The 13,973-nt window shown below is 35.5% G+C and overlaps 2 protein-coding genes across 2 annotated transcripts; one reads left to right on the plus strand and one right to left on the minus strand.

Moving 5' to 3' along the window:
• Window positions 1-939, plus strand: Or4f53b (olfactory receptor family 4 subfamily F member 53B). The gene has a single exon (NM_001000615.1). The coding sequence runs from the start codon at window positions 1-3 to the stop codon at window positions 937-939; it is 939 nt and encodes a 312-aa protein (NP_001000615.1).
• An 11,418-nt stretch (window positions 940-12,357) lies between these two features.
• Or4k35 (olfactory receptor family 4 subfamily K member 35) lies at window positions 12,358-13,269 on the minus strand. The gene has a single exon (NM_001000366.1). It carries the CDS (start codon window positions 13,267-13,269, stop codon window positions 12,358-12,360), a length of 912 nt encoding a protein of 303 aa, NP_001000366.1.
• Window positions 13,270-13,973: the final 704 nt, after the last annotated feature.

Here is a 13,973-nt window from a genome sequence, read left to right on the forward strand (position 1 = left end):
ATGAATGAAATAAATTACACCAAGGTTTCTGAATTTGTGTTTCTGGGACTTTCAAAATCTAAAGAAATACAACATTTCTTCCTTGCCTTCTCTGTGGTATTATATGTAGCCATCGTACTGGGCAATACCCTTGTTGTGTTTACACTAGCATTGGACCCACATTTACATTCCCCTATGTATTTTCTTTTAGGAAACCTCTCATTTATTGATTTATGTTTTTCCACCTTAACTGTACCCAAGATGATTTCTGACTTGTCGTCTGGGCACAATACCATCTCATTCCATGGTTGTGTCTTCCAGATATTTGTCATTCATGTCCTTGGGGCTTCTGAGATGGTATTGCTGGTAGTCATGGCCTGGGACAGATATGTAGCCATATGTAAACCCCTCCACTATTTAACCATCATGAACCCACGGATTTGCATTTTGCTTCTATCTGGGGCTTGGATTATTGCATTTTTGCATTCAGTGATCCAACTTGGTTTTGTTGTCCATTTGAGGTTTTGTGGTCCGAATGAGATAGATAGTTTTTACTGTGATCTTCCTAGATTCATCAAGCTGGCCTGCATGGACAACTACAGAATGGAGTTCATGGTGGCTGCCAACAGTGGCATCATTTCTATTGGCACCTTCTTCTTATTGATTATCTCCTACATTGTTATCCTGCTCACTGTGAGGAAACATTCATCAGGAGATTTGTCCAAGGCCCTCTCGACACTTTCTGCTCACATCTCTGTGGTAGTTTTGTTCTTTGGACCATGCATCTTTGTATACATGTGGCCATTTCCTACAGTGCCAGTGGATAAGTTCCTTGCCATTCTGGACTTCATGATTACACCCATCCTGAACCCTGCCATTTACACACTGAGGAACAAAGACATGAAGGTGGCAATGAGGAAACTAAGTGTTCAGCTCCTGCATTTTAGGAAAATGTCCTGAATAAGCCTCAAAATGTACTACCTAGCAAGTGTTCCATACACTCAAATAGTAAACAACCTTATATAATTGTTTTTATCTTTGTGTGTCTGATGTTTTAAATTAATATAGCCCCCTCATATTTATCTATATGCTGTAAAATATGTGAAAAAATCCATTTTATAGAAATCAACTATCTTTAATATGAACTTATTTTATTTTATGTATCTCTGTTTGGCCAGAGTCTATCCTATTCTTTGCATGCATACAGTGACAATGGAGGCCAGAGAGGGTATCAGATCCTCTGGAACTGGAGTTATGGATGGTTATAAGCCACAATTTGTTACCTGTAGAGATGGCCTTCCCCACATTGTGTGAAGGTGTGTCCCTGCATTTTCGTTCTTCTTTTTCTTCTTCTTTTTTTCTTTCATCTCTTTTTACTGCTCAGATTTTATCTCCCAACCACTCTACCCACATCTCATACATCCTCCCCCATCTCCAAAAGGATATCCCCACCCTCTCATTCTCCACCTTACCAGACCTCCCCAGTTCCTGGGGTTTCCATTCTCTTAAGGTTGAGGTGCATCTTCTTTGAATACAAATCCAGCAATCCTCTGCTGTATATGTGTTGTTGTCCTTATTTCAGTTGCTGTATGCTGCCAGGTGTGTGGCCCAGTATCTGAGTGGTCTTTGGAGTTCCAGCTTATTTGAGACTACTGGTCCTCCTACAGGGTCGCCCTCCTCCTTAGCTTGATGCAAGAAGAGTACTTGGTATTTTCTTTAAATAGTCCATTACCAGCTTTCTAAATGTGAAGCTTGTCTTTCCTCACCTACCAAAAATATAATTTTCTGAAATAAAAAGCTCACTGCTATGGGGGAGGTTATTAGGACTCATCCAAGCCAAAGGGCGACCCAAAGAAGTGTATCAAACCTTGTCCTGCTACTTTTTGATTCAGACTGAAATGTGGCTTCTGACAAAATAAGGAGCTGGCAGCTGTGCTTGGACGAGACCAGATCAACCAGGCAAGAGAAGACAGAAGCATGGGTGTAATTGAAGCAGGGACGTAAAGAGACAGACATAAGTGGGGCGTGCAGTAGCCGGGAAGTGAGATTAAATTAGACTGTAGCTGAGAGTCTGCTCCAACAAAAGGTCAACAGCCTTAAACTATATTGATGTCTCCATGTCTTTATTAGTGAACCTCAAATAGGATATATGGAAGCCCCACAATAGGTACTAGAAATGTAAACTATGTTTCCTACAAAAACAGATGCACTTAATCACTGATTTATCTCTCTAGCTCCAATGAACAATTTCTTTATTGACCAATCGATATGCACTTACAATGTTTTCATGTCATGTATACAGTGATTAAACCCCCTTAAGCATTGGAATCTAAATCACTTTGTAGATATAAATACCAAATATAACCAGAAATGTGGTTGCCAAATTATATGATAGTTAAATTTATTACTTTTTGAGAAACCTCCATAAAGTTTTCTATTAAAATTGTCCTAATTAACATTCCTGCTAATATTGTAAAACCATTCAGTTTTACCATCTTGCTTACATTATCTTAATCTTATACTTGTATATATTACATATATGTATTAATGAGCTTTTATTTTAACAGATGTACATAAGCTATTTAATTGTATTCAGTCCTTACTATGGTCTCTTTTCAAACTAGTTTACCTCTTAATCTCATTCATTTTCCCAATTCAGGCCATTTTTCTGCTTTCATAATTTCTCTTATTACCCAATGGGTTTTAGTAGGTTATTTATAGGAGAATGAGCATTTTGAAAATGGCTATACCACTGAAGAAAATGTCTCTCCTTATCAGTTTTTGTCATGCTATAAATCCTCAGGTCAGTAAGCAGTGACCACGATAAGAAGAGACTCCTTCCATGACAGAGTACGAATAGGCCAAGCCTAGAGGATATCTTATGAAAACAGTTATAGTTGTTGTGTTTTTCAATGTCTCAGTCCTTTTATAACCAGATGTCAATATTACACATATATCTACCCTTTATCATTGCATACATTCTCTCCTTGACCCCATTGTCTTATATATCCCTGGGTCCTGGAGTAGGTGATATGATCTTTCTTTCTAATTATCACTGGTCAATCACATTTCATTTCTTGTCAGTATTTTACCAGCTATGCATCTGTGTTCCACTGTTGTTTATTACAAAAGTTATCTTTCCTGACATAAGCTTAAAGTATACATTGTTCTACATAGCAAAAACATAATTATTTAAAAGGCAATATGAAAGGCATATCATGACCATTTACAAGAGCAGTTGCTTCAATGGTAAGACCTAATACCTTCTCCAGTCATAGTATTTGATCAGGGTTAAAGAAACAAATATGAACTCCATCTTACTTATCAAACATAGAAACAATCAGAAAGTGACTGATCTTTGCCATGGGAGACTTGTCACTATTGTAATAGTGAGGTATATTTCTGGACTAGGATATTCTTTTATACATGGTAGAAAGTTGACTAAAATTGGTGATGATCACTATCTCTTGAAAAACTACATAAGATACTCTAGAATTATAAAGGAGTGGCCATCAGGAAGGAAGTTTCAAACTAGCCCAAGATTAATTTCTTTATTTCCTTAGAGATAAGTGGTGTCTTCAGCAACTTTTGCTGTCTATATATAGTGGTGAACCAACTATAATGGCAACTGCCTGTAAGGGTTTGGGAGCTTAGGAAGACTTCCTTTTCAATAATGTATTAAAAATAGCCTATACCTGACACTGGAATTTTCAGTAAATATCTATAAACAGCTTTAAACAGTCACAGAGGTTACAATCTATCAAGGTCTTAGTATGTCACTTTACTTTTGAAGAACATAAAGTATAAGCCTTTTGAAGTACCATTAGTTCAGGGACCCTCCCTCCATCCCCACTTCTTCCTGTAAGCCCTGCCCTTCCTCCTGCTTTAATCATTCTCTTCTCAGCGTTCCCTTTTACACTTCCATATCAGATGCATGCTGTGTTCCCCCAACTCTGAGAGAGTCTTTTCACAGCCCCATTGCTAGTCTTCTAGTCTCTTTGCAAGATCTTTCCCACCTAAATCTAAAGCTTAGAAACTATGACATACATGTGAAAAGGAATGTGATAATTTCCTTTTCATGATGGAGTTTCCTACTAAATGTATTTCTAGTTCCATTAGTATTCTCATAAATTTCATAACTTTACCCATTATGATAGTAAATTTTCATATTGCATATGTGCCAAATTTTACATTTTAATTCAACAGTAGATGCACATCCAGTCTGACTCCATTTCTTGGTTATTTAAATTGGAATAAAAGTAAACATGGTTATACAATGATCTCCAAAGTATCCTTAGGTACATGATCAGAAAGTCATGCAAGTTCTATTTCAATATATTTTAGAGAAATCTCCACAATGCTTTCTATGATTTACATATTAGTTTATACCCTCAACAACAATAAAAATTACCATTCTCTACATCTTTCACAGAATTTGTTACTCTATTTTTTTACTTATGATAGCCATTCCAAAGGTAGTAAAACAGAATTTAAAACAGTTTTAATTCTTGGTAGCCAAAAATGCTCACATTGACTTCTTTAATCCATTTGGTGTTGATTTTTGTGCAGGGTGAAAAATATGTGTAAAATCCCACAATCATTATTTAAAGATGTTACATAGTCTCAAGTTTTTGATGTGGCATTTTTATCAAGCACTGGGTGGTTGTAGTTATATGTACATTTTTGCAAATTTATATAATTATGTGTACATTATGTATTGCACATATGTAATTATGTGTACATGTATGTCTTTTGTTTCATCCCGTATATAAATGTGTCTGATTTTTCTGCCACTTCCATGCTCCTTCTTATTACTATAACTGTGTAATATGAAATATGGTGAATAAACCCTTCAGGATTGTTTATTCTCACTTTCCATTGAGAGTCTTATTTGATTTTATACAAATCTTCAAATAGTTTTCTGTTTCTGTGTATAATATCATTTAATTCATAATATATCTATATATACATTTAATTCCATACATACACATATTCTATTTCTTTAAATAATGCCATTTCTTTCATAATTGCATGTATATACATATATATTCTATTTCTGTGAAAAATGTCATTATTATCATACAGACATACAAACACACACACAATTTTGTTCTCTTGTTATATTGGTCTAGCTAAGACTTCAAGAACAGTTCTCAACAGTAGTGGAGAGAGTAGATACCTTTCTCTTCTTCCTAATGTTCAATTTTTCCACTATTTACTATAATGTTGGCTACAAGTTTGACATATGTAGCCTTTATTAAATTAAGGTATGTTCCCTCTATTTCTAATATTATCAAAATTATTTTTCTTTTTCATACAGTGTTGTTATATTTTCTCAAAAGCATTTTCTGTATTTAATTTGTCTATGAGTCTATGTGATTGATAGATAATGGGTATTGACTTCTGTATGGTGAGCCATCCTTATATCTCTGAAGAAATTCAACTTCATCATGGTCAATAGTCTCTTTTATATGTTCTTGAATTGTAAGTATTTAATGATAATTTTTTCATTTGTGCTCAATGAAGTTATTTTCTGTGATTTTGATTTGTTATGATAGTTGTATTTTTATCAGTATTGAAGTAACGGGGGTCCTGGGTTTATAATTAATTCATTAGTACTGTTTCTTTTTCTGAGCCATTAAATGATTCAAATGATATAGATTTATTTTTCTTTAAAGACTTGGAAGAAATCTAAACTGAATTTGTCTAGTCTTATTGGGGGTTGGGTGGGCATTTTTCTATCGATTTCCTTCTAATTGTTTTCAATCTCTTAAGGTTCTAATAATTACCTTTTCAAGTGTGTGATGATGTTTCATTGTGGGTACCAGTTCATTTCCTGTGATTATATATAGTAAACTCTTTTATGTATGCCCAGCCAGCTCAGTTTTCTTCTTCAAAAAGTGATTTACAGCTATATAATCATTCATGAAGAAAAGAAAAAGACAAAATAAGACAAAAATTGGAAGAATTCAGAAAAATAAGAGGAATATGAATTTATAGCAATCGATCTTGGAGTAAATATGTGTATGAAGCTAGTGTGGACTACATTGAAAGAAAAATTTTACATATAATTAAAAAGTAGGTGGGGCGTGTATAATGAGCAGAAACCCTAAAGAAGTATGTTGTGATACTGAGTAACTTAGAAACTAAAATCTAGACTGAAAACAGAGTCAGAGGCTCATAACCAATCATTGGACTGAGCACTGGAAACCCAATGGAGGAGTTAGAGATAGAACAGAGGTAGCTGAGCAACCCCATAGGAAGAACAAAAATATCAACCAACCAGACCCCCCAGAGCTCCCAGGAACTAAACCCCCAACAAAAGAGTGCACATAGAGGGACCCTTGGCTCCAACCACATATGTAGAAGAGGATGGCATTGACTGGCATTAATAGGAGGAGAAGCCCTTGGTCCTGTAAAGTCTTGATTTTCCCAGTGTAAGTGAATGCCAGGGCAGTGAGATGGGAGTGGCTAGGTGGGATGGGGAACACCCTCATAGAAGCAGGGGAAGGTAGGGGGAAGAGGGGGATCTGGAGGGAAACCGGGAAAGGAGATAACATTTAGAATGTAAATAAAATAAAATATCCAATAAAAATCCAGAATGAAATTAGATCAACACTAATCAGATAAGCATTATGACTGTTTAATCCATTCTATATGAAACAACAGACAGAACTATAAAGTTTTCAGTCATAATACAAATGAGATATCTATTATTCTCCCATAAAATGTGTTAGAATCATAAAATCATCATGAAACAAGAGAATGAACAGGGATACATGCAATACAATTAATAAAAAATAGTAAATATTAGTAAACAGGTAACTCAGTTGTTAGAGTTAGCATAATGAGAACATAAGGCCAAATTTACATTTAGTTACTAGTGGCACAGCACTCTGTGAGTTTAAGCCCAGCCTGTTCCACATAGTGGGCTCCACGATAACTATAGAGATAAATCATGTCTATAAAAACAAAACCAAACAACAATTAAAAACAAAAGAATAATTTATCCATATTTTAAAGACAGAAAACTTTAAAGTTGATTTCAAAACATGATGAATTTAAACCAACAATTTAGAAAAAATTGTTATAAAATTTGGAAAAATCATAAAATATGAATTTTTAAACCTGGAAAAATTAAAAGGATAAATAGATTTTACAACAAACTTTAAAAATATAAGCTATGCTATAGTGATATAAAAGACATAGATCATTAGGAAAGTTAATTAAAACAATGTGAAATACAGTGATCTGTGTGTAAATGAACATTAGAACTGAAGAAAGACAAAAGGCAAGCATTATTTTAAGAACTAAAGAAAGGAGCATAGTCACATATTTAATAATATCTGTAAAGGAATAAGTGGATCCTAAGAAAACTGTTATGTTTTTCTGAAATCTAAGGGCAAATGTAAGGAGATGAATCACTGGGTAATCATCTAACTTCATAAATGTGAGGACCTGAGTTCTATCCCCAGGATTTACATACATGACGAGTGATCCAATCTATCATCCATTCATGTAGGAGGTAGAGACATGAGATACTTGGGACATGGTGGTTACCTAGACTATCCCAATAGGTGAGGTTCAAGGTTCAAGTGAAATATCCCCCTCAGTGTATAAGAAGGACACCAATTAAAGAAGCCTTCTAATATCAACCTATCAACTCATAGCCACCAACGACACACATTTGTTATTCTTGGAGAAGAACACATGCATACACACACAGACACACACAGACACACACACACACACACACACACACACACACACACACACACACACACAAAGGATAAAGGTCTTCATTTTATGGCTGAAGTCACCATGCATTCAGACATGAAACCAAGAGGACCTAATCTGGAACTGATCTGAAAATCTCCCTGAAGACTATTTCTCATTGTACCAGAAGGCCAAAAATTATGAAGCTTCCAAAGAATGGCAATAACCAACAGTACTACTACATGAACCACAATACAAGCACTGCATAATAATCCTATCACAGTAGTGGTGCACATAACTCACTATTAACCAACAACTCTCTAATTGGAGCTAAAATATACTCAACAAAAGAGAAATCATGCCTTGTACTAGAAACCTACATAACTGCGCTGGATTAGCCAAGTTATAGATCTTGGGGAAGAACATAAAAACACTACTTTATTAAATCAGCATAATCTCTAATTATTTTTAAATATTTAGTGTTTAGCCTTCATTATGAGAACTTCTCTTTGCAACAGATGGAATCCAGGACAGAAAAGTATTGATCAGAATACAGTGTTGCGGAAACCATTCTCAACTAATATATCAGCACTAGAACCCTGCAACTAGCACTCAAGTATAGCACAACTGGGGACAGAAAGACTGTAAGAGCAGAGGAACAGAAGATTTCCTCAAGAAAGTGTCTCCTAGAAATTTCAGAGAACTGACACACATGAACAAGAACAGTAGCAATAGACCTGCTAACATGAAAGGGGAGAAAGTCCTTGAAGCCTCAACTCCTGACAAAGAATTACACATGACTGAGGAGTACTTAGAATTGGAAAGACTTCTCCATGAAAGAGCATATCAACTGTTTAGCCAATAACATTGTCCTCCTGGAAAATATAAGATTCAAGTAGTAACAAGTAGTGTTATAAGAAATGGCAACATTTCATTTATATATTTAGAAGTATGTGTGTGTGTGTGTGTGTGTGTGTGTGTATGAATGTATGTTATAACAATAATTTAAGAGAAAGAGGATATCAATTTGAAAAAGGAGTGGTGAGTATATCTGAGACATTGAAGGGAATTGATAGAAGGGGTGAAATGATGTAGAGTTATAATATGGTCTAAAATATAATTAAAAATACTTAAAGAATAAAAAACAGAATTAATTCAAATCTGCAATTAAGAAAACATAAATGAAAGATAAAGGATATAATGTAGGAAGAAGGTAAAAACTATTAAAAAGTGACTAAAAGCTTAAAACAGCACACAAATTACAAAAGCAAGAAAGAAAACGGTGAGAAGTATTTGTAGGTTGAAACCAGCAATCTGGCTATGGCAATTGAACCTGCTGTCAAAAGCAAATTTAACCTTAGGTAAAAGCACAATTGTTAGAGATTTAAAATTAGGTAAAAGAGTATAATTGTTTGAGAATACAATTGATCCTCTGGTATTGGCAGTTTGCTACAACATTCCTGTCTGCAGGAAACATTCCATGATCCACTCAGGATTTGAGAGGAGTTCAGGGATTCTGATGGAGAGTGAACTACCTTCATAGCAATCTAGAACGGAGAAAAACATTATATCTCTTTAGCAAGCTCCATGGATGAAACCAGAAGCCATTGGGTCAATACAATGTTATCAAGAACTAGAGCCCTCTGGCCTGCAGAAGGCACAATACTGGACTTGATCTGGGAGGTATACCTCTCCTTGGAACATGGGGGCAGTAGCTCAACACTGTTAACCCTCCTTTCCTTGTGTAAGAGAGAGAGAGAGAGAGAGAGAGAGAGAGAGAGAGAGAGAGAGAGAGAGATTGTGTGTGTGTGTGTGTATGTGTGTGTGTGTGTGTGTGTGTGTGTAAATGCACATCCAAATGTGAGTGGATGTGTTTAAAAGTTCAGAGGTGTCAGATCTCCTAGCATTGGAGTTACAAGTGATTAGGATGATCAGTTCTGGGCACTAGATTTGGATCGTACTCTTTAATTGTTGATCAGTCTCCACAAATTAACAAAATCAGCAATGAATAGGGAAACATAAGAGAATCAGAGGAAATTCAAAAAATCATCAGATCCTACTAAAAATCCTATATTAAACCAAACTTGAAATTTTGGAGGAAATGGAGAATTTTCTAGACAAATACCAGCTGCCAAAGTTAAATCAGGAACAGATAGACCATTTAAACAACCTTGTAACTCCTAAAGAAATAGAAGCTGTTATTAAAAGTCTCCCAACCAAAAAGAGCCCAGGACCAGATCGGTTTAGTGCAGAATTCTATCAGACCTTCATAAAAGACCTCATAGCAATACTGTCCAAACTATTCCACAAAATAGAAATAGATGGAGCACTACCAGATTCCTTCTATGAAGCCACAATTACTCATACCTAAACCACACAAAAACCCAACAAAGAAAGAGAGCTTCAGAACAATTTCACTTTTCAATATCGACGCAAATATTGACTCAATAAAATTCTTACAAACTGAATCCAAGAATACATCAAAACAATCATCCATCATGACCAAGTAGGCTTCATCCCAGATATGCAGGGATGGTTTAATATAAGGAAAACCATCAATGTAATACACTATATAAACAAACTCAAAGACAAAAACCACATGACCATTTCATGACCATTTTAGATGCTGAGAAAGCCTTTGAAAAAAATTCAATACCCCTTCATGATAAAAGTCCTGGAAAGAACAGGAATTTAAGGCCCATATCTAAGCATAGTAAAAGCCATATACAGCAAACCAGTAGCTAACATTAAACTAAATGGAGAGAAACTTGAAGAAATCCCACTAAAATCAGGGACTAGATAAGGCTGCCCACTCTCTCCCTACTTATTCAATATAGATTTCAAAGTCCTAGCCAGAGCAATCAGACAACAAAAGGAGCTCAAATGGATACAAATTGGAAAGAAAGAAGTCAAAAGATCACTATTTGCAGATTATATGATAGTATAATTCAGTGACCCCAAAAGTTCCACCAGAGAACTACTAAGCCTGATAAACAATGCACAGACCACATGAAACTCAAGAAGAATGAACAAAATGTGGATGCTTCACTCCTTCTTTAAAAGTGGAACAAAAATATCCATAGGAGGGGATAGGGAGGCAAAATTTAGAGCAGAGACTGAAGGAATGGCCATTCAGAGATTGCCCCACATATGGCTCATATATTTATACAGCCACCAAAACTAGATAAAATGAATGGAGTTAAGAAGTATATGCTGACAGGAACCAGATATAGGTTTCTCCTGAGAGACACAGCCAGAACATGTCAAATACAGAGGCGAATGCCAGCAGCAAACCACTGAACTGAGAACAGGACCCCTGTTAGAGGAATTAGAGAAAGGACTGAAAGAGCTGATGGACTTTGTGACTCCATAAGAACAACAATGCCAACCAACCAGAGCTTCCAGGGACTAAACCACTACAGCAAAACTATACATGGACTCACCCAAGGCTCCAACTGCATATGTTGAGGCACCAGTGGAAGGGAAAGCCCTTGGTCTTGCCAAGGTTGGACCCCCAGTGCAGGAGAATATGGGTGGGGCATTAATGAGGGATGGATGGGGAGGGGAACACCCATATAGATGGGGAGGGATACGGGATAGGGGGCTGATGGTCAGGAAACCCCCTGACCATCATGTGTAAATGAAATGTAAATAAGAAATAGCCAAGCTAATAAAAATGGAGGAAAAAAATCCTTAAATATTATAATTATGTTTAGATGCTAATGACATTTTTTAAATGTTATAATTATGTTTAGATGCTAATGACATTTTCTTGTATTGAGCTCCTTTTTTTGCCCCTCTGTCCATATCTCGCCTTTATTTTCTTTTTTTTTTCTTTTTTCCATCTTTATTACCTTGGGTATTTCTTATTTACATTTCAATTGTTATTCCCTTTCCTGGTTTCCAGGCCAACATCCCCCTAACCTCTCCCCCTCCCCTACAATATGAGTGTTACCCTCCCCATAAGCCTTTATAGTAAATAACTTTTTAATGCTTTGGGTATATAATTAGAACGTTCAAGAGTGGGTCTCTGCTAGGCCTTTCCCTTAGGCCTGGCAACTTGAGCATAGTATTGTCTCCTGGATATGTTTGTATTAGCAAGCAGTTAGAATAGCCTAGTGCATATTCTACAATTTTAACACTTAAAATTGCAAGAATACTTCAGCACGAAAAGAGACTATTTCAAAAATGACAAAGAATGTGTTCCAGTCATAACCACTTGAGACAGACCAACTCTAGAATCCCAAAACACTCTAAGACAAGTATCAGAGATTCAATCTGGTGGATTAATGGGAAATTTAGAGATTTGTCTCATGCTTTAATAATGGGTTCTGTGATGGTATAATGAGAGTTGAAGTAGCAGCTCCAACTGTAATAGGTACAAGTAATTTGCATTAACCTGAATCTTCACATGAGATAATCAAGATCCTGAATTTAAAGATTAGCATTATTATATAGACAGAAAACTATTTTTATACAGTGATCAATGAAATTTGCAAAATTTAAATGACACAGATCTTTTTAAGTAGCACTGCATACAAGTTCCATCAATTGAAGAATGTTTGTAGTCTATTGTAAAAGAAAAAGTTTGATTACTTTAGGAACTCCAAAGTTAATATTCTAATAGTGAAAAATCCTAAAATATTCACTGGAATTCATTTGCTAGCACTGTAACCTCTTCATAGCATTTTTAATCTCTTTGTTTCTTAAAGTATAAATGGCTGGATTCAGGAGAGGTGTGATAACTGCATAAAACACAGCAAGGAATTTGTCCACCCATGTTATGCTGACTGGCCACAGATAGATGAAGATGCAGGGCCCAAAAAATAATACTACCACTATGATGTGGGCAGTACAAGTAGAGAGAGCTTTGGATGCCCCATCCTTAGAATGAAGGCAGACAGTAGTCAGAATATGGGAGTAGGACATCAGCAACAGAATGAAGCATACGGCTGCTAGCACCCCGCTGTCAGCATTTATCAAAATTTCTAGAACATAGATGTCCAAGCAGGCTAGCTTGATGACCAATGGAATATCGCAGAAAAAACTGTCTAAAACTCTGGATCCACAGAAGGGAAGATTTACAATTATAACCAGTTGGCTGATTGAATGCACAAAGCCAATGATCCATGATGCCACCACTAATCCAATGCACATATGTCTGTTCATGATGCTAGAGTAATGGAGTGGCTTACAAATGGCTACATAACGGTCATAAGCCATTGATACAAGCAGTACCATCTCACCCCCTCCGAAGAAGTGACCAAAGAAAATCTGACACATGCACCCTCCAAAGGAGATCGTCTTCTTTTCCTTGAGGAAATCTATAATCATCTTAGGTGTAGTGACTGAAGAAAGGCAGAAGTCAATGAATGAGAGGTTGGCCAACAGAAAGTACATAGGAGAATGGAGACGAAGGTCTGTGATGATTATGAGTACAATAAAAATGTTACCCAAAATGGTGGTTAAATAAAGTGAAGAAAATATCACTAAGAAAAAGGCTTGGAGCTCCCAAGAGTCACAAAGACCAAGAATAATGAATTCAGACCCTTCAGACTGGTTTGTTTTCTCCATTTACTCCAGTTCCAAATTATTCTGAAGTAAAACATCCGATGTGAGATTCTGGGAATAACAGCGAATGTTAATTAGGAGGAGTTCTTAAATTCATCTGATAGAATTGATTTAACCTACTAACTTCGGAAATGACCTTGGCTTTTGGATATAACATTCCTTGTAGCATTCATACATTCTGTGTCCTAGAAATTTTATTCTCATTTATTTACACAGATTAATTATTATATAAGTGCATATGAAGAAATGTATGCTAATGCTAATGACCATTAACCAAACAATGACATTTGGGTTCAGAAACACAAATGAATGTAAATAAATATATAAACAAAATACAAATAAAACTATATGAAATGTAGAACAATTTAAAATATAGTAATTGAAGAGTTCAAAGTGGATTTTTGACATAGTTTTTACAAGCTGAAAAGCAATAGAAAATATACTTTGTATGGAAATGATAAATTTTAAGAGAAAAGTAACAAAGCCAGGTCAGGTCAAAGGTAAGTAGGAATATGAGCACATTAAGATAGTCTTAATTTTTTCATTCTTACATTTCATCATATACTATTAGTATAATCTTCTCATTAAATAGATAGTTATGATAGATGCTTTAATACAAATGTGATCTGTAAAGTTCTGTATGAATCTAAAATCTTAGAACACTGGTTCATTAATGAATCTCAATAATTATATGATTAATGAGTGGA

The sequence above is a fragment of the Rattus norvegicus genome, chromosome 3 (assembly GCF_036323735.1).
Source record: "Rattus norvegicus strain BN/NHsdMcwi chromosome 3, GRCr8, whole genome shotgun sequence".
NCBI classification, from domain to species: domain Eukaryota; kingdom Metazoa; phylum Chordata; class Mammalia; order Rodentia; family Muridae; genus Rattus; species Rattus norvegicus.